Source organism: Ovis aries, chromosome 10 (genome assembly GCF_016772045.2).
Source record: "Ovis aries strain OAR_USU_Benz2616 breed Rambouillet chromosome 10, ARS-UI_Ramb_v3.0, whole genome shotgun sequence".
Lineage (NCBI taxonomy): Eukaryota > Metazoa > Chordata > Mammalia > Artiodactyla > Bovidae > Ovis > Ovis aries.
This window is the reverse complement of record NC_056063.1, coordinates 25,570,443-25,592,879: the sequence shown is the minus strand read 5'-3', so window position 1 is coordinate 25,592,879 and position 22,437 is coordinate 25,570,443. Positions and strand designations below refer to the sequence as shown.

At 38.1% G+C, this 22,437-nt stretch overlaps 1 protein-coding gene across 2 annotated transcripts in view; it reads right to left on the bottom strand.

Moving 5' to 3' along the window:
- The window catches only part of SOHLH2 (spermatogenesis and oogenesis specific basic helix-loop-helix 2), a 39,574-nt gene that overhangs the window by 5,603 nt on the left and 11,534 nt on the right, over nt 1-22,437 (bottom strand). For both annotated transcript variants that reach the window (XM_060394447.1, XM_042255147.2), the window contains exons 2-9: nt 20,693-20,907; nt 11,717-11,778; nt 11,532-11,636; nt 7,604-7,703; nt 5,840-5,950; nt 1,299-1,446; nt 1,040-1,131; nt 272-393 (exon numbers count right to left, since the gene is read on the bottom strand). In XM_060394447.1, coding sequence (XP_060250430.1) covers nt 272-393; nt 1,040-1,131; nt 1,299-1,446; nt 5,840-5,950; nt 7,604-7,703; nt 11,532-11,636; nt 11,717-11,778; nt 20,693-20,907 — 955 coding nt within the window. The remainder of the gene's footprint in view (nt 1-271; nt 394-1,039; nt 1,132-1,298; nt 1,447-5,839; nt 5,951-7,603; nt 7,704-11,531; nt 11,637-11,716; nt 11,779-20,692; nt 20,908-22,437) is intronic.

Here is a 22,437-nt window from a genome sequence, read left to right as displayed (position 1 = left end):
CACAGTCACCAGTGTGCTCGTCATCTGTGAGCAAGATGAACTTTCTGGTGATGACAAGTCAGTTTTCAGCCCACCCTCTGGGATAACACTATTCAAATGCCTGTGGCCAGCTGTGTCCTTCCAGCGGACAGCACCAGAGGACCCCGGGTGCACTCTTCCAGCTACAGCTCATCCCTTGGTTATGGCAGTGGCTACACAGGAGCCCCGGCTGAGCAGGAGACGCCCCGAAGCCCCCATATACTACAGCCGCAGAGCAGCGGGCAGAGCTCACCTCTCACAGCTTCATCCACAGTGTCCTGGGAGGCAGGAGCAGAGTACACATTCAAGCGCTCATCAGTCAGGACTCTGATGCCTGATGCAGGTGAGTGAGTGCTGCTCAGCGCACTGTTTTCCCTTAGAAGACAAAAAACATTCCTTAGGCATTTCTCAAAGAGGAGGATATGAACACTGTTGAGTTGAACTGCTCTTCTGTCATTAGAGTTCTAAAAGGCACAGAGATAAACTCTGTATTAAATATTAGAGCAAAGCATAGACTAGGACTCAGGATGGGTATTTAGGACGTGAAGGAAAGGTTTACTTTTCCTTGTTAAGAGTTCTTCTTGGTTTACATATTCTAATCAATTTAAATAAGGAAGCATTCATTTGGGACATCACCTTTTACACTAGAAACTTCTTTAAAGACTCCTAACTGAAAAAAATGAGCCTGGATTGCCCTGGTCACAGAGGAATGCTAGAATCTATCATGCCACAAATACATTGTCAGTCACCACAGGCACTACTTGTGAAGTCTGGTTTAAAGAAACAACAAAAAGAAGTTAAGAGTGAGTCAAGTCATGAAGGGATCCCAGGCCTGATACTATTATATATTTTATCCACTATAATTCAATGATGCACATCAACAAAGGGAAAAGTTCACTGATTCTTAGTAGATGCCCAAGTTCTCAGTATGGGTGGGTTCAGTGCCTGTGTTATTTCTAGCATTCATATCAGAGAAAAATAACAAGGCAACTTTGGATTCACAAGATTCAGACTGTCATACCTTTGTACCATGATCGTGCCTGGGACGGATAGCTGGATGGGCATTTGTTGTTTCTTACAAAACCTCCTATTGTTCTGAAGTACTTCTGTAATCTAAGAAACAGACAGACAGAGACCTACTTTATCAATAGATAGCTATAGATGTTTTTCAAAATATACAAACAGACATACATTTCCAATTATAAAACAGAAAGAAAGGAAACTGCAGCATTAAAGCATTGTCTAGGAGGATAAAATTCAAGGGCTTGAGAGTTGCATACCTGGCCCATGATGGCTGGAGGGATTTTCTCCCGGACAAACTTCACGTAATCAACCGTGGCCTCAAGGACGGAAGCTGCATCATTCTTTCTCCCCCTCATATACGGCAGCAGGGTGCGCAGCTGCTCACAGCAATACTTGATTCGTTCTCTGAGCAGAGAAGTGCGACAAGTAAGGAATAATTAGTCTACTTTCTTCCTGTCACAAGGACAAACAGTCTTCCTCCTGGGTCTGTTTATAAAGGAACCAGCCTCTCCCTTTCTGGTGTCCAATTCAGAGAAAGACCATGTCCCCACAAGCCAGCAGCCTCCACGGCCCCTGGAATCCCAGCTTCCTGGGGCACCAGCTCACATGCTGCCAAGTACAGCGTCTGTGCTGATGGCAACCCAGCTCACTCATCCCTGTGGGTGTGCAGGATGCCCGGACACTGAGGACACCAGAGAACACCCCCTCTGCCTATGGAAACCCACAGGCGACGCAACCCTCAGAGGAGAGACTCACGCACCACACAGGTAAATCCTTTTGTGACCACACGAGAGACAACTGGAAGAGAGGGTCCCTGGGATAGTCCTGTCACTCTGATCCGGACCACATTTCCAACAACACACAACTAGCATCCTGAAATACATGGGCTTTACCTATGTTCTGAAAGGAAAATCAAAAGCCTGCTTCCTTTACACAAGGCAGGCACATGAGCAAAACAAATAAACTGATATGCAAATGAGAACGACATCCAGGCTCATACCAGAAAGAAACCAACCTAAGTATTTCATAGTTCTGAAGGGAAATACATAGGAAATGTAACACCAAATTGACCGAAGCCTTTGGAACCTTCAGTTATCCATGTTTTCATTCGATAAGCATTCTTAAGCATGTCTTGTACTGAATACTGCCATACTGACATAAGTGGGATCAAAGGGTAGCTTTGCCAATTTCTAGCTGGGATATAGGCAAGTTACTAAACCTTTCTGAACCTCAGAATGACAAAAATAAATGGATTAAAAAATCCACTTTGACATATAGCCAGTGAATAACTCAAATATTCCAGACCAGTGGGTGGTATTTTAATTGGACTTTAAGCTTTGGGGGTTCCGTGGAAATGTATCAGGGATGATTCTGTAAAAGGGTTGGAAGTGTCAACAATTTGACACATGGATGAAGGGCTTTGAAAGGTCATACACCCTTCCATAGGGTACTTTCACTTATAAGGATCACAAACACAGAATAAACTTTCTGCAGAATGATATCCATTATGGTAGCCTTTCAGTAAAATGACTTCCCTGTGGCTCAGACGGTAAAGCGTCTGCCTACAATGCAGGAGACCCGGGTTCAATCCCTGGGTCAGGAAGATCTCCTCGAGAAGGAAATGGCAACCCACTCCAGTATTCTTGCCTGGAAAATCCCGTGGACGGAGGAGCCTGGTAGGGCTACACTCTATGGGGTCGCAAAGAGTTGGACATGACTAAGCAACTTAACTTTCCTTTTCAGTAAAATAGGTAAACCAATCTAAAGACACAAAATAAGTGGATGCTTAAGTAAGCTAGAGGATATTAGTTCAGCAGAATATTATCTGGACATGGAAAGGATATAAAGCTTACTGGGAAAAAATAGGGCATTTCTATAGGATATAAGTAGAAGATAGAAGAAGCATATAGAATATGATTACAGTCATTAGGGCCAAAAGAGACAATAGTGTCAATTAGTCATTATTTCTAGAGTGTTGGACTATAGAACATATTATTTCTTCCTTTTATTTTCTATATTTCCCAAGCATCTGTGGGGCACATATCACTTTTATAGTGAAAAATCATATTAAACATTTCTTCCATTAGGAAAATGTTCAAACATACAGGGAGACTGAGAGAATTAAAAATTCTTATTCTTTAAAAGCTGAAAGAATTAAGAATTTGTACAGGGAACGCTTAAATACCTATAACCTGGAGTCCACAGTGAACAGCTACTGTCCATGCTTTGTCATATATGAGTCATCCCACTGGCCAGACATCAATCCATTTCATTACACTGAAGTATTTCAAAGTAAATTACAGACTTCAGTACACTAAACCCCTAAACATATTATGAGCTACAGTTAAAATTATTTTATTTTCAGGTAAAAGTCACATAAAATGCTCCAATCTTAAGGGTGCCATTCTATGAGTTTTGATAATGCACAAAGCTGTGTGACACAAACCACCTCATTAACATTCTCATGACTCCAGAAAGTTCCTTCTGTCCCTTCTTAGTCAGTCTCATCCCCCGTAAAAGGCAACCACATTTCTGATATTTTTCCCTCTCACATTAATTTTTGCCTCTCTTTTAACTTCACGTGTATTTTTATGTAAGGTTTCTCTTACATAATGTTTTTGAGATTTATCCAAGATAATCTGTTATGTCAGTAATTTGTTGCTTTTTATTAATAGCATTCCAAAGTATAAATATGCCACAATTTATTTATTCAGGCTCTTTTTAATCAGCACTTCCACTATTTCCAATTTTTGATCATTAGGAATAAAACTACTAGATCTTCTATACATCTTTTTGTGAATGCACATTTTCATTTCTCTTAGTAAATGTACAGGAATTGAATCAATGGGCTATTTTATAAATTTAGAAGAAACTGGCAGAACTTTCCCCTAAATTCTACCATTTTACACTCCTACCATCAGTGTATGAGAATCCCTGTTGTTCTAAATCTATGACAACATTGAACATTGTCAGTTTTAGTTTTAAAATATTGGACTTTCTGAGGTGTATGTGGTAGTATCTCATGCTTTATAATGTGCATTTCCATGATGACAAATTACATTCAGCATTTTTTTCCACTGCTTATTAGGCACTTATCTTCCTTTGTGAAGTGTCTGTTCAAATACTTTACCTATGCAGGTCTTCTTATTATTGAACTTTAGGAGTTCTCCATATATTTCAGTGTCAGTATTTTATCAATATATTTGTTTTGCAAATCTTTTCTCCCTGTCTGTAGTCTGCATATTTATTTTCTGAGTGGGGTCTTACGAAATCAAAAGTTGTAAATTTTGAGGAGTCCTAATTCTGTTTCTTTTGTGGTTATTGCTTTCTGTGTCATAAGGAACAATCACCTACCCTCAGCTAGTGAAAACATTAACCTTCATTTTCTTCTAGAACTGTAGCTTTCAGTTCATTACCTATGAGCCACATTAATCTATTTAAATATAAATTCATAAAAAATTAATAAAAATTTGAATTCATTTCCTAAGTTGCAATATTCACATTTCAAATACTCAATAATATGACTTGCAGTTACCTTCCTGGACAGCAGATACAGGCCATTTCTAACACTGCAGAAAGTTCTACTGAACAGCCCTATGCTAGAAGCTTTACAGCTCTAGCTTTATACAGTAGCCCTGTCTATACTCCATGCTGAATTAATTTTCACATGATATGAGTAAGCGGTCAAGTTTCATCATTTGTTTCATATGGATGTCCAGTTGTTCCAGCAACATTTACAGAAAAGACTTTTGTTCCCCAAGTTGTTTGCTCTGGTGATTTGCTGAAAATCAAAAGACCAAAATATGTGGGTCTAATACTGGGCTACTGTGTTATATTATCTATCAGTCCATCTTTACTTTAGTAAAATAATTGATAAATGTAGCTGTATACTAGGTCTTAAAGCCAGGTAGCTTACACACTCCAATTTTGTTAGATGTTTTCAAGATTGCTTTATTCTAAGGCCTTTTATATTCAGAGCCTTTTCCATACAGTTTTGAATTAGATTGTCAACTTTTTCCCAAAAAAAAAAAAAAAAACACAAAAAACTACTCAAATTATCTAGATTTGAATTGTATTTCAGTTTAGTGAGGACTGACGTCTTAATAACATAAATAGTTTAATTCATAATTATATATAATGCATGACTTAGGTTTTTAGTTTATCACAGCAATATCTTGAGTGACCACTGTACAGATATCACATGTCTTTTATGCATTTTTGTTCCTAAATATTTTTGTTAGAAATCTGTCTGAGCACCAGGCTAAGACCTCCTTGAAGGCAACAATTTATTTCTTATCTCAATTCTCCAATCATATTCTGGCACATTACACTCACACCTACTTGCTGAATGGCTAAATGAGTAGAATGAGTGAGTAGCATATCTTCCGTTGCCAGATAAACTAGTTTCACAGTGACGACTTTTCTTTTTGGCCATGCTGCACCTTTGTTGCTGCCTGCAGGCTTTTCTGTAGTTGCAGTGAGTGGGGGCTACTCTCTAGTTTCTGGTGCCCGGGCTTCTCTTGTTATGGAGCATGGGCTCTAGGCATGCGGGCTTCAGTAGTTGTGGTGCGTGGATTTAGTAGCTCCGAAGCACACAGAATCTTCCCGGACTGGGATCAAACCCACGTACCCTGCACTGGCAGGCGGACTGTTAATCACTGAACCATAAGAGAAGTCTTCACACTAACTTTAAACAATGCTATAAAAAACTATGAAATTCATGAAAGTAATTTCTTCCTACAAAGGAATAATGCTAAAAAAAAAAAAAGGGGTGGGGGGAGGCTGTATCAAAATTTACCTTCTCAGCTTTTCCTTGCTTGAATGAAGAAGAGAAATCTTTTTCCTTTTCTCAAAATTTGACAATGGAGCCTTTAAATCAAATCCAATGTTGTTTCTTAGAGATTCAGAGCTAGAAACAAGAGAAAAATTGTACCATATATTTAAAAGGAAAATTATGAGGCAATTGTAAAATAATTACCAAAGCATTAACCAAATGGTAAATGCTTTGATAGCATTAATTATCAAAGCATTTAACCTTATGTAACTGGTACAAAATATCTTATTTCAAAAGAATTTATTATTAAGATTATCATAAATTCAATCCAAAATTCTAAAAGATACCGATTAATAACAGATACAAACAGTACTAAAATATTCTAACCTCACTGTATTCCAAATTACATGACTGTATCTAAAGGTGCACTGCAGGAAAACAGCACAGAGGAGGAGAAGGCCAAGATACACTATTCCAGCTTGACCAGCAACTGCTGCAATTTCCCTCCATGTAAAAATGCATCATTTAATGGATATTTTCTGGCTCTACCATTTTTCTAGATTTGATTTTAATTGATTTAAAAAATATATTCCCCCAAGAAACTTACAAATTAATATTATCTTCTTCATTTGAAGATGAAAAAATGACTTTCAAATGACTTCATTTGAAAATTTACTTTTATAGGCTTGTGAGGAAAAACAAAGATACAAGGAGGGCTCAAAGAGCAGTTTTAAGTAACACAAGCCTTCCAAAACCCTTCCCAACCTCAACTCTCAGAAAAAAGTTTAACACAGAAAATTTCTTTGAGGTTAAAATCTCTTTTTTTTTTTTTTTTGAGGTTAAAATCTTAAGTAAGATAAAGAAAGCTGCTGTTAACTCTGCACTACTGAAGTAAGTGTATCCCTGGTTTAACCACACTTACTGGTTGCCAAGTCTCCTCCTTGTACAAAATAGTAGATGGTCACATTCTACAAATTCTGGAAGTGACTCAGACTTCTTACTGCCGTCACCCATAATCCTCAGCACTTTTGTCCATTCTTTATAGTCAAATGCTCTATTTAAAAATCGCCTTGGAAATCAGCTTCAAGCGAAACAAAGAAATTCACGCATATAGAATTTTTATAAGCATTCAATGTTAGAACTGAAAGGGTTTTAAATGGCTCTCAGTTCAATGGCCTAGCCTCTGCAGGTTTGAAGGCTAGTTCTAATATCCCAGAGGGACACAGACAGAGAGACTGTCTTTAAAGGGTCATTTTCAATAAACAGGGTGATAGTTCAGGAAAAGACATTGGGGAAAAGCGTAGCACCAGATGGATAACAGCTCAGGATTCCATTGTTTTAAAAGTCTGAACATCACTGCTTTTATTTAACCCAGTCTCTAGTTGAACATGTCCAGTGATGGGAGTGGGTAGTCTATCCCTTCTCCAGTGGATCTTCCCAACCCAGGATCTCCTGCATTGCAGGCAGATTCTTTACCAACTGAGCTATCAGGGAAGCCCGATGGGTAAGTCACTACCTGACAATTCAACCTGCTCCCCTGTGGTGGTGGAATGCTTCCTTATACTGAGATGGATATTTCTTTAACATGCACCCTCAGTGCCAGCTCAGGATTCTGAAATACAGAACAAGCTGTATCCTTCTTCCACAAAACAGATACTTTCTTTTGCATCAACCCCAGCACTGGAGCTGCTGTTCCACAATCAATAAACCCTCCAGAAACGTTTTTTAATGAAATGTAAACAGTAAAAATTGCTATTAGGAAAAAGTGAAGAAAAAAAAAAAACTAACCAAGTAAATACATCAGTAGAAAAATATCCCAGGTGTTCACTGCAGGACTTCTGCAGAGGCAACTCAGGTTGTTCAGGCTTCACAGAAATTTCATTCTTAACTGCAAATTAAAAAAAGGAACCATTTTAATTATAAAATCACTGGCGGGGATGATGTTAATCACACATGCAAGCTCTAATCAAAAACAGTTGTCATGTTTCACTCAATAGGTTTTACAAAGCAGTGCTTTTAAAATAAAAAGTAATTTATAGATTTCAGCCTGTTAAGCATGAACAACTTGGGTGAGAAAGCAAAATTACAACACTACATAAAGCTTACTCCACAGCGGCCTCCTTTAACCAGATTTTACTAATTAGTGATAGGTGTGCTTAAAATGCATTCAACTGAGCTTATTTATTATTTACAGGTAAATGTCAGAGGCAGAAAATGCATATGAGTCTTCAGTAAGCAGCTGCATTGTCAAAATAAAGCATCTGATGGTTGTGTTGTTTTTTGGTTTGGGGGTTATTCTTTTTTTGCTGTCTTGCAGCTGCTTATCCTCAGAGCAGAGATGAGATGACTGGTGAGATGTGGTTATGACCAATAGGAATGTGCTAGACAAGTGGAGATGAGCAGCTGTTCTATTTCCAATGAGAACCAAAATGAGAAGAGATTACCAAAGGACCCTGGTCCAGAAGGGTTACCATTTCTCTCCAAGGAAGAACTCTGACACTTGCAGTGGCTGGGAGCCATTAGAATGTTACAAAACAGACTCACTCATCTTCCCTCCATAATGAAGAACATTAAAAAAAAAATGAGAGGTGTACTGAATCTTGTATCATCTGGAGTATGAGCTTATCCATCACAATCCCAAAAGTGTCTTCCAGGTCCATTTGAAGAAAAATACCTTAATTTAAATAGATTCCTGCTTGTAACCCAGGCTTTGAAAAACCATAGTCACTGATCAACAATGATTCCAGTGGAATTTAATTTCAGAAATTGGAGTCTGCCCTTTTACAAGCCATATTAAAACTAATTTAATTATCTTAAGTGTTCAGATGCTGGAAATACATATAATACAGTATAGATGAAGAATTTAGAAATGTAAGGTCTCACTGAAGCACTGACACCAATTATCTGTATATAAAAATCTAAAAAAAAAAAAAAGAAAGTAACACACAATAAAAATCTAAAACAGAAAGGATAACCACTCTATCAACTTAAAGAAGTAAAATAATTAATATACAAGTGTTTACCAAAGCACAAGACTCAAGGTTAATGGCACTCGTTTTTACCTAATCATACAATGACAAAGCATGAATAAGTCCATTTAAATGACTAAGGAAAGTCCATTTAAATGACTACGGAATGATTTAGCAGCTACTAAAACAAACAACAAACAAAAAAAATACCCTGTGCAACATTGCATTTGTCCTTATGCAACACACTTTAAACCTTTGAAAACAAACTTTCTCCACAGGTAGAGAACATATGTTTCCCTTTATTTTATTCACACTTGTTTTCTGCAGTTCTGTTCAGTTTAGTTCAGTGGTATCTGACTCTTTGCAAGCCCATGGACTGCAGCACGCCAGGCTTCCCTGTCCATTACCAACTCCCAGACCTTGCTCAAACTCATGTCCATTGAGTCAGTGATGCCATCCAACCATTTTCATCCTCTGTCGTTCCCTTCTCCTCCTGCCTTCAATCTTTCTCAGCATCTTTTCTAGTGAGTTAGTTCTTCGTATCAGGTGGCCAAAGTACTAGAGCTTCAGCTTTAGCATCAGTCCTTCCAATGAATACTCAGGACTGATTCCCTTTAGGATTGACTAGTTGGATCTCCTTGCAGTCCAAGGGACTCTCAAGAGTCTTCTCCAACACCACCATTTGAAACCATCAGTTCTTTGGCGCTGAGCCTGTTTTATGGTCCAACTCTCACATCCATACATGACTACTGGAAAAACCATAGCTTTGACCAGATGGACCTTTGTTGCCAAAGTAATGTTTCTGCTTTTCAATATGTTATCTAGGGTTGGTCATAGCTTTTCTTCCAAGAAGCAAGTGCCTTAATTTCATGGCTGTAGTCACCATCTCCAGTGATTTTGGAGCCCCCCCAAAATAAAGTCTCTGTTTCCATTGCTTCCCCATCTGTCTGCCATAAAGTGATGGCACTGGATGCCATGGTCTTCGTTTTCTGAATGCTGAGTTTTAAGCCAACTTTTTCACTCTCCTCTTTCACTTTCACTAAGAGGCTCTTTAGTTCTTCTTTGCTTTCTGCCATAAGGGTGGTGTTACCTGCATATCTGAGGTTATTGATATTTCTCCCGGCAATCTTGATTCCAGCTTGTGCTTCATCCAGCCTGGCATCTTGCATGATATACTCTGCACAGAAGTTAAATGAGCAGGGTAACAATATATAGCCTTTCCCAATTTGGCACCGGTCTGTTGTTCCATGTCCAGTTCTGACTGTTGCTTCTTGACCTGCTTATAAGTTTTTCAGGAGGCAGGTCAGGTGGTCTGGTATTCCCATCTCTTTGAGAATTTTCCAGTTTGTTGTGATCCACACAGTCAAAGGTTTTGGCGTAGTCAATGAAGCAGAAGTAGATGTTTCTCTGGAATTGTCTTGCTTTTTCTATGATCCAACAGATGCTGGCAATTTGATCTCTGGTTCCTCTGCCTTTTCTAAATCCAGCTTGAACATCTGGAAGTTCTTGGTTCACATACTACTGAAGCCTCGCTTGGGGAATTTTGAGCATTACTTTGCTAGTGTGTGAGATGAGGTCAATTGTGTGGTAGTTTGAATATTCTTTGGCAGTGCCCTTCTTTGGGACTGGAATGAAAACTGACCTTTTCCTATCCTGTGGCCACTGCTGAGTTTTCCAAATCTGCTGGCATATTGAGTGCAGCACTTTCACAGCATCATCTTTTAGGATTTGATATAGCTCAGCTGGAATTTTATCACCTCCACTAGCTTTGTTCTTAGTGATGCTTCCTAAGGCCCACTTGACTTTGCATTCCAGGATGTCTGGCTCTAGGTGAGCGATCACACCATTGTGGTTATCTGGGTCATGAAGGTCTTTTTTGTATAGTTTTCTGTGTATTCTTGCCATTTCTTCTTAATATCTTCTGCTTCTGTTAAGTCCACACCATTTCTGTCCTTTACTGTGCCTATCTTTGCATGAAATGTTCCCTTGGTATCTCTAATTTTCTTGAAGAGATCTCTAGTCTTTCTCATTCTATTGTTTTCCTCTATTTCTTCGCATTGATCACTTAGGAAGGCTTTCTTATCTCTCCTTGCTATTCTTTGGAACTCTGCATTCAGATGGGTGTATCTTTCCTTTTCTCCTTTTCGTTTCACTTCTCTTCTTTTTTCAGCTTTTTGTAAGACCTCTTCAGACAACCATTTTGCCTTTTTGCATTTCTTTTTCTTAGGGATGATCTTGATCACTGCCTCCTGTACAATGTTACCAACCTCCATCAGTAGTTCTTCAGGCACTCTGTTTATCAGATCTAATCCCTTGAATCTATTTGTCACTTCCACTGTATAATCTTAATGGATTTGATTTGGGTCATACCTAAATGGTCTAGTAGTTTTCCCTACTTTCTTCAATTTAAGTCTGAACTTTGCAATAAGAGTTCATGATCTGAGCCACAGTCAGCTCCTGGTCTTGTTTTTGCTGACTGTATAAAGCTTCTCCATCTTCAGCTGCAAAGGATATAATCAATCTAATTTTGGTGTTGACCATCTGTGATGCCCATGTATAGTGTTGTCTCTTGTGTGTTGTTTTCTTCAGACTATGATAAACAAGGATTATAGGTCCTTATACTGTAGAGAATGCAGTTACTTGTCAACATTTAAAAGGTATCAGTGGAAAACCAAATGTATAAAAACAGTTCTCATAGAATTTTAATTACAAGTTTTCAAACCTTTGGAAACTTGTTTTCCACTCACCAGTACGTGAGAAATATGTTTTCCAGTATTTCAACACAACACTCATTTTTTCCATTGTTAGTGGTTCGGTTAAAGCAATATCAGCTCCGTGCCCTGAAACACAACCTAAGAATCTTTGTATTAAATATTGACCTTATGATTTCTACTTGGAGGAAAAACAAATAATATACCCAACAGGCACATACCTTTAAAATTCTCAGGGATTATAAAAACAAACAGCAAATGTGTATTTTTTTCCTCACCAAATCTGAAAGGGAAAAAAGAAGTTTAAAATGAAGCAAAATCAACATTAAAAAACTTGGGATTCATACATTTAGCTTATTAGGAAGTAACTACACTAGGGTGATTTTCTTTATTTCATCAGAATTTAAAATGGTGATGTTAACATGGAAATTTACTGACAGCAGCATCTTAAATCAGTGAGGGAAAAGACTGCTGTTGTTCAGTTGCAAAGTCATGTTTGACTCTTTGCTATCCCATGGGCTATAGCTCGCCAAGCTCCTCTGTCCATGGGATCTTCCAGGCAAGAATACTGGAGTGGGTTGCCATTTTCTTCTCCAAGGGATCTCTCTGACCCAGGGATCAAACCCGAGTCTCCTGCATCTCCTGTACTGCAGTTGGATTCTTACCCCTCAGCCACCAGGGAAGCCCTAGTGATAAGAAGGATTTTTTTTTTCAGTTTACAAGATGTTGCATTTTGATTTCATGCAATTGTATGAAGAGGGCTCTGCAGTGTGTGGCTGAGGTGGGCAGTAGAATTACAGATTATTCGAAAAATACAAGGGAAGGGGATATTCTGAAACTCATGCTTGCTCTGTTTAAAGTTTTATATACAATAGATGCTTTAGCCTCTCTGTTTCCTTTTAATGGGCAAGAAAATCCAAATTCTGAGTCATTAGTCAAAACCCTGGCTTCTCTGAGCAAGAGTTCACTCTGTTAATAAGAATAGTCTTTTTACAATTCATTTCTATAGCAACCACTAATGCCAGGCTGTTTAAAACTGGGCAAGGGGTAAGTGAGAGAGAGGTGACTTTTTAAAAATAAACCTTTAACTTTAGAATAATTTTACATTTACAGAAAAAAATATGAAAACAGATTTTCCGTATACCCTAAACCCAATTTTCCATACTGCAAACAGCTTACATTAGTTTAGCAAATTTCTTATAATTAATGAGCCAACATCGATACATTATTATTAATTTAAGCTCATTCTTTATTCCAATTTCCTTAGTTTTTCCTAATGTACTTATTTTTCCTATGCCAGGATCCTATCCAGCATCCTACACTACATTTAGTGATCAGGCTACTTAGGCTACTCTGCACTGTGGCAGTTTTGCTGACTTTTGTTTTTGATAATCTGGATAGTTTGGGGAATACGGCTCAGGTATTTGAAAATACCACTCATGTACTAGGTAGAATGTAACATGGACCACTTTTATTCTCACTTACAAAAAAAAAAAAAAAAAGCCAAAACCTTATCCAGATTCTTGATCTAACTACAAGTTTACAAGACATTTGAAAAAAAAGAGGAATATTTTTAAGATGCTATGGGGATGAAATCAGAATGTGGGAAATTTATAAGACAAATGGCCCCTTTATAAAACACATAGAGAGAAGATAAAAAGAAAAAAATCAAAAGGAAAGGAAAATTGAATCTCCATTTGTATAAAACTTACAGTTTAAAAAAGAAATCATAAGATAAACAAGAGAAATTTGAACACCAGCTGGCTTTTTGACAATACTAAGGAACCGTTATTAATTTTTTAGGTGTGATTATTGGTACTGCTTTTTAAAGATCCCTTATCTTAGACAGGTACTTATTCAAGTTCTTATGGATAAAAGGAAATGATGTCTTAGATTTGCTTTAAAATTATCCACCTTGCCTTTAAAATAACCTACCAGTGAGCAGGGATGGGAGGCTGGAGAAGGAGGTGTAGGAGAGGGTAGGTATGAAACAAGATTGGCTGTATATTGATAACTATTAATACTATGGGCACTTGGAAGTTCATTGTACTATTCTCTCTAATACACTTGAAGATTTCCAACATGATTTTTTTTTAAAAATTGTGGCATTATTGTTAACTATACTTAGGAATTCAGTAAGGTGGAATTCTGATATTTTGGTGGATACTGAGCATTGATATTAGCTAAAAGAAAATGATTTCCCATGGAGAATAATACTGTGAACCTGACTTTAAAGAGAACAGCTAAAACTGTTGAAGACAAACTATTCTCAAATATGTAAAGCATCATTTATTAGTATATGGCCATATATATGGTTATTATTTATTCCTTAAAACAAGACCTGGAAGAACCCCCAATGAATAATATTTGGTCATCTTATATCTGCATTTGAAAGTAAACATACTCTATTCTACATTCCAAATTACATTACACATAGAATATAGATCTAAGCCATACATACTGGGAACCTACTGTGTGCCAAATTCTGCGCTGGCTCTGGGGTATACCATGAACAGACAGAAAGACCAGTCCCTGTCCTTGTGGAGTCAACACTTTTTTGGGGAGGACAGACACTGAGCAAATGCCTGTAGCTGAGTAATTCAGTGGCGACTCTGTGCCCAGTGCTGCAAAGGAAAGCCGTGAGGTCTGAGGGGAGCACGGCCTGGGCACCAACCTGCTCTGCAGCTTCAGGCAGGGATACCCCAGCTGGCTAGGAGCAACCATATGAAAGGCAGGGGCTGCGGGAGAGTGGGAAGCAGACAAGCAGCAAAGTGCATTCTGGAAAGGGAACAGCAGATGCGCAGGCCTGGGAGTGCAACGAGCAAGTGAATTCCAGAAAGTAAAAGAAGTCCAGGATGGCTCTAATACAGAGCTTCTGAAGGACAAACACTTAAGACAAGACTAGACAGGGAGGCAGGGCTGGAATCTGATTATAATAGGCCTTTTAGGCCAAGTTAAAGATACAGTATTTCATTAAAATGAGCAAAAAGTAAAATAAGATGGACAATGGAAACTGTTAAGCTTGGGAGTAACATGATTATCTTTGCATTTTTGGGAGACCACTCTGCCTACAATGGGGTGAACTGACAGAAGGTGGCACAGAAAACATCTGAGAGACCACAGTGTAAGCTATCCAGGCAAGAGTTGACAGAGAAAAAATTATTGAGACATACTAAGAACTTTCTTTAAATGATTCAGAATATTTACTAAGTCAATTATGTCAAACAAGTAGGATATTGCTAAAATGTGACAATCACGCTACTGAGATCTATTCAGGGTTGACTCTTTGCTATGAATTCTGAAAGAGAATGTGGGCTGAAAGAGAAGAGAGGAAAGAAGAGAGGAAACTTAATATGGTTTCTATGAGGAAATGAAAAGCTCAGGAAGTTGTTCTACTGTCAAAACAGGCAAGTGTGGGAGGGAAGGTAGAATTTGACCACAGACTGACGTGACACTAAGAAAGGCCCGTTAGCACACGGTGTGCTGTGGACGGCGGGGAGCGGTGTGGACGGCAGGGGCACGGTGTGGATGGCGGGGGCACGGTGTGGACAGTGGGGAGCAGTGTGTACAGTGGGGGTGAGGAGGAGAGAATAACCCCTGCCATGATGTAAGTTTTTCATATCTATTTTGTAAGTGATGAAAAAGTGTAGAGTATACCAGGGGTATGGCTAACAGGATGAGGTGGGAGGCACAAACGGACTGAACAGATAGAAACTTAGTGGGTAGTTTAGGCCAACTTTTGAAATAAAAAATACTTTCCAGGTCCATGAAAAAATACATCATGGTAAGTTAAAATATTCTAGAATTAGAGAAGTTTTAAAAAGCAGATTCTCTCCTTTTAGAAATAATCCTGTTTCTACTTTTCAATTGATTTTACTGACTAGAAAACAGGTCAGATTTGGATATATGGATTTTTATACCCTGATGAATTTCAAGCTTTACAAACGGAGTTGGAATTCCTGGATTTGTCAAGAGAACAGAATCAATTACCAACCCAAACACTTCCCCTGCCGGTGAAGCCCTAATTGTACAGGAACTCCAGCAATCAATAGAGTTCCCAGAATCCAACACTCTGGTCCATAGATCAGCTTCTCAATCACATTCTGTACAAATCAATAAGCTGAAAGAGTTTCTAGTATCCAGGGTCACCAAAAAAGGACCTCTTTCCACTAAATGAATGTTCTTTAATGCAAAACTAAGCAACACCAAAATACAACAAAAATCTCCTTCCTCCACCTCAACTGATAGCACTTCTTTCACTTGCCAAAGCCAAATTGCAGGTTCTGAGACCTTACGAACACTTCTCAGTTGAGGTCTCCTGAGATTTTAAACATCTGCAGCTTGCTGGGGATACTTTATTTCCCCTGGTTTCACCACATACACTGCTGAAATGACATGATGCTTCCTCCGTACACAAGACTGGCTGTTGATGTTCTAGTGTCCATCCCTACACGTCCATCTCCAGCAACCTCTGCAACTGGAGGCTGCTATAAGCTCACCCTGAAGCAGTGCCCACCCCAGCCTGGTCCCCATCTCCAAGTCCAGTCCCTGGTAGCTGGAACAAAAAAATAAAAAGATCATACGAAGGTGTTTTGAGCTGAGTTGTACACTCTGATGATCGAAGAACCTCAGGAAAGCCCAGCTGGCCTCTGAAATCTATCATCTAATAGGAGAAACAAAAGGTTCTTTTAAGTCCATATGAAGCCAGGGGACATTTTAAAATGCACTTCCTTTATAGCACAAGGATTACAAAAGACAAAAGCCAGTGTCATTTTTGAGGAGCAGCCTCTCTGAGAACTGTTTCCATGATGCTGCCTGTGGGCCCAATGCAATCAAATTAACCTGGCATGGTGTAGTTTGGTCTTTGTAACAAGTAATATCCTTTATTAATTAATTAAAACAACAAGCATTTTCGTGAGAAAATTAAGAGTTTTTCTATAAATATGAAAACTGTGAGTTTACTTGCTACTAATAGGGCTCCTGCGATAAAATGCAATGATTTCTTTCCAATAGTGAAGGCTGGTGTTCCCTGCTCACAGTGTGCTTTTTGTCAGAAGAATTTCTGCTACAACCCTAAGTCAGGTTCACCAGATGACGTGATGCTAGAAACAATAAACATCTAGAATGTTCCCCAGTTCTTATAGGATAATGTGGTTTTTTTTTAAATTTTTATTCCATGACTTTATGTTTATGAATAATGCTTTTAGAAAAACTACTTAGATGTTTTGTTGTTACAGTGTTTACTGTCAAGAATTCAGGTCATGCAGACTGGCTAATCGGATTTTCTGAGCAGCACTGACAAGTCAAGGATGTCCTGGAATTTGGGAACATAACAGGACAACCTGTGGCTCACGAGATTGGGTTTCTTAAATGAAGTAATAAGTTAACTGATCAGACAACTGGATCTATATGGGAAAAAATGAAACAGAATCAAACTTGATTTGCTGACTGAGCAGATGGAAGCACATTTTGTGTTCCCTCCCTATTGCTGTACTGCTCTGAGCTCACAAGAATCACAAGAGTTTGAAGGACCTCAGAGAGTTCATGGACTGGAATATCACAACGCCAAACAGGACGCAAGCACAGTGGATGAGTCTGCAACATACACTGATGTTCTGCCCTGGCCTTTGTAAGACAGAGTGTCTGGATGCATCTGAATTACCAAGTGTCTGCCTTCTGAATTTGGCTCAGTTTTGAGAAGTGACCTGTGCCAAGGGTCAAACACTCCTGAAATTCTGGAACCAAGAATATGAATCTTGAGATCATCTTAAAATACTTTACCACTGGGTGGTATCTGAGTTCATCTGCCTCAATAAGAATGTATTCATGAAATGACATCAAGATCAAAAAGAATAATTAAGGAGCCTCTTAATGAAAGAGGAGAGTGAATAAGTTGACTTAAAACTCAACATTCAGAAAACTAAGATTGTGGCATCCAGTCCCATCACTTCATGGCAAATAGATAGGGAAACAGTGACAGACTTTATTTTGGGGGGATTCCAAAATCACTGCAGATGGTGACTGCAGCCATGAAAGTAAAAGATGCTTGCTCCTTGGAAGAAAAGCTATGACCAACCTAGACAGTATATTAAAAAGCAGAGACATTACTTTGCCAACAAAGGTCTGTCTAGTCAAAGCTATGGTTTTTCCAGTAGACATGTACAGATGTGAGAGTTGGACTATAAAGAAAGCTGAGCACCAAGGAATTGATGCTTTTGAACTGTGGTGTTAGAGAAGACTCTTGAGAGTCCCTTGGACTGCAAGGAGATCCAACCAGTCCATCCTAAAGGAAATCAGCCCTGAACATTCACTGGAAGGACTGATGCTAAAGCTGAAGCTCTCATACTTTGGCCACCTGATGTGAAGAGCCGACTCATGGGAAAAGACCCTGATGCTGGGAAAGATTGAAGGCAGGAGAAGGGGATGACAGAGGATGAGATGGTTGGATGGCATCACCGACTCAACGAACATTCATTTGAGCAAGGTCCAGGAGTTGGTGATGGACAGGGAAGACTGGCGTGCTGCAGTCCATGGGGTTGCAAAGAGTCGGACATGACTGACTTAACTGAACTCAACTAGGAATGTCAACCTATAATCGAGACGTGCCATCATTCTTGAGGATGTCAGGGTATAAAGTACTATTATTTTTATGAATATTTAAAACTGTTTCATGATTAGTCCCAGGCCAAAACCACAGTTCTTCTGTAAGAATAAATTTTAAAATCTTTTTAATGAGCTGGCTTGCATTTTATCCTAAAAGAAGTTTATATAGCTAACAGAGTACATTCATTCTTATTTTCAATAGACATTGATATGTATTGTAGATATACATACATTTGTGATCATGTGCTCTGACACTGAAAATACACATGGACCAGTTCTTTACTTACTGGCAGGGCACGTAAGTGCCCAAAGAGAGATGAGTAAGGTAAATACTTCTATATTTTCCTGAACCTATCCAGATTTTGAGATATAACAGAACAACAACAAAGCTCTAAGGGGAAAAATCCAAAATACAGCATATAAAAGCTAAGCTGAAACCCTTTATCTTGGCTTAGTCATTTAACATTAGCCCAAAACTCATGAGATAAAGTGTTCTAGGAAAGATAAAGATTTAATGCCTTATAAATGGGGCAAGATGTTCATGAGACTCATTATCCTAAGAAAATGTATAGCCTCAAAATATAAACATGGTCCATAAGGGTATAAATAAGTCATAAAGTCATAACAGTTCTGAGGACAAGAAAGGGAATTTCAGAGACATTTCCAGCTGCTGAGGTCAGTATCAGGAAACACAAAGCTTCCATAAAGAAGGCTTTGTCCCTTTTTCAAAGAGGAACACAAAAGTTAGGACTCATGGTCCTTCTGAGGTATGCTCACACACCCATACCTAGAGCAAAATATGGAATACCTAGTATTAGTCAATACCTAAACTGAATATTGAGAATAACATAATGAGACCAAAAAGAAGAGAGAAAACCAAATTCAAGTGTACTTGACAAATTATCTTTTTTTTTTTTTTTCAAAAAAAATGATTTTACAGCAAAATAGTCTGTATATATAGTTCCTTTATCTGCCTTCTTCTCTCTGCTAACACATCTTAAGCTATGCTATTCAGAGCAGAGAAAGAATCCACAGAGGGAAGGATCACACAGAGGCTCTCTCCTCTGTCCCTGAAGCTTTTAACAACTGTGACTAGATGCAAAGCCTGTTCTTCAACGTAACTTTAATCTTATCCTGTTCAAAATGTAGCCTCAATTATGTGCATACATGAGGCCTTTACCACCTTTGGAGGAGCACGGCTAGACTCTGGCCCCTGGAATGAAGCGAGGTCAGCCACCCAGCTGGTCCACTGCTCTTCCAGAATATGTTTAGTTTAGAGTAAGTTTGGCATTTACAGGATCTCAGAGGTGTAAACAGCCAGATCATTACAGACTTTTAGAAGAAAGAACGGGAAGGGAAGAATAAAGAATTCTGGTCTGAGTTGTGAGAACACAAGCCATGTGGTCTCACGAAAGTCACTTCAGCCTCAGGTTTCTAATCTGCTGAGTAGGAAGGATGAAGCCCTGCCATCATAAAGCTGTTGTAAATTCCTTAAAATGCTATATAAGTCAGATATTACTATGCACCTTCAATGAGAGGTACTCTATGTTTAGGAGCCTTTTTGAAAAGATGTATTAGTAAAATAGGCATATCTTCAGAAAGAAGATTGTACACACTATGTTTTGGAAGTGAAATCCTATTTGAGGTAATTTGCCTGGTTTGTTTAGCTCATATTCTGAGTAGAAAGCCAACGAAATTCATAAGACCAAAAGTTCCAAGACCCCAGGAGCAGGGTCTGTCTTCTGTCTTGTCTTTAACAAGTAACCAGTGGCTCTGGCTTTTTCCCAGTCCCATCTTTCTTTTCTCCTAATGTAATATTCTTGCCCCTTTTCATTCTGGGATTACAGTATTGCTCTGAACTTTCTTCTTTGGTCTAGAAAGACCTCTCCTGTAATGATGAGAAGTCCCTAAACATATATCAATCTTATTTGCAATTACTCTTCATTGAGTCTTCTCACAGAAGGGAAACACATTCAATCTCACCTAACCCTATTTAAAAACATCCTAAATGACTCAAAATCATATGTAATCAGGCAAGGAAGAACCTAACTCTTCACCTCTAGACTCCAGATAGAAGTGGGTCAAACAGAAGAACATCTATGGATCTGCTGGATGAAACAAGAGTAACGGAATCGGTACTGACTTGGACTCAGTGGATACAGAGAGCCTCATGGCTCTTTCACACCAGGACACTTCTTGAAAGAGACACCTTCAGCCCACAGCCATCATGACCCAGGGTGGTCATCTGCTTTAGTATCTGCTATAACAATTCATGGACTCTGAAAAGATACGCCATGCTAATGACATCGTCATTAAAAAGGAGTGCCTATCAAATTAAGGGAAGCATTGTATACCAAATAAATTTTTATGACCAATTAATTCTTATACCCTCACCTATTACTTTTGAAGTTAAAATGACAATTCTTATAATAGTATGCCAAACTGGCCGTAAAAACAAAGGCATAATAGAGATTTTGCCCTTGAAAATCTCTCTCACCTTAAAAATTAAAGTAGAATAGTATCATCTTCTAAGGATTTTTATAGAAGCAAGTTTTAATAAAAACTATTCTAAAGATATAGAGTCAAGATTTTACCTAATTAACTTGACCACTTCCAGCTCCTCAGCAGTTGGTGGAGAAGTCAGCTTCAGGAAAACCATGTCAAATGTGCAGTCATCCACAAGTGCTGCTGCCTTCTTCACATCACTAATGATGATGGTGACTTTTGCTATATTTGAAAATAATTTCTGTACAGTATCAGCCAGGTAATGAACTGTGACATCGCCCACTAATAAGAGGTCTATATTTGCCTGAAAGAGAAGGAAAAAAAGCAGACATACAATGTCTAGGCATAGAGAACAAGTCACCATGTATGAGAAAATAAATAAAGGTTACAAACAGCCAATGACTGACTATTCAGCTGGACTGAATGGCCAACTATAAGCATACATCAAGGGCAGAAGCTATTCATCTTATGTCCTTAGAACCTAGGTATCGAACAGATTTGAAAGTCATGCTATTTTTACAAGTTTTGCTTGCAAATACCATTCTACTGTGGTTGTCCTACAAGTCTCTTTCTCATCCTATTAAGATTCTTTTGGTCCAGTTCTCCAATTGTCCACCCTGCTGGAAAACCTGTTTATTAATGAGAGAACCAGGCTGGTGCCTCTCCCACATGATTTATGTGTGTATGTGTGTGTATATATATGTGTGTGTGTGTGCATGTGCACGCATAGATATATACATATGTATATACATGTATATATGTACAAAATGTGCTTTTATTTAACAGAGTGATTACAATGTACAAGTTTCATATTTGAGAAAGAACTCGCCACAAAATTTTTACTTGAAGATGTTGAATGTCCTGGATGAAAGCATTTATTAGCTGCTTAGCAATTTTAAAGTTTGTTTCTCTCTTAATACTACTTTCTTGCTTGTTTATACAAGTTTATATGCTTATTTTAAATGATTACTATTTAGAGGACATCTAAATTAAAGTTATTAGTAGAAAACAAAATGTTTTTAGATAGAAAATTAATACTTCATCAAAGGTTCCAGAAAGATAGTTTAGCAAATAGCATGGCCTTTGCAGTCTTGCTGTTGAGAAAATATGATTTTTTTTTCATTTAAAACAGTTTAATTGGAATGTATCATTGATTTTGATGAAACACACGTGTCAAAGAACAGAGAAAGATTTAAATCCCCCAATTCTAAGAAATACTCAAACCAAATCCTTTCTTTGAATGGAATATATATGCTACTCAAATTCCAAGATTAGGAATAAAAAATGTTCTTTATTTTCATTTGGGGATATTTTCAAGCACATTTAGTTAGAAAAAATAGAATTTCCATCTTCACCTTTCATTTCTGTACTTTATTCTATACAGACATTAAATACAACCCAGTTAAAATGTCAAAGAATAGCATTAATGAATAAGCTAAACTTCTCTTAATAGTTCAAATGCCATATATATGTATTATATAAGTATGTATGTATGTAAATTTGGGGGGACTTCATTCTGATGCATTGATCTATTTGCCTATTCCTGGTTAATAGCACACTAATTACTAGCTCTTTATGTTTTATATTTGCTAGAGCATATGGTTGCCTCTCTACTATTTTTCTATTTTGTCCTTAGATATTTTCTCACAATGTTTCTTCCTACAGAATTTTATCATCAGCTTGTCAAGTCCCATAAGGATTCCTGTTAAAATTTTGATTAAGGTTGGCATTTATTTTTAAGATTAATTAGGGACTATCATTATGGTATTACATCTCCCTATTTAGGAAGTATGACTCAGACAAAGCCGGTCTTATGTTGTTCATTTTTCTTGCT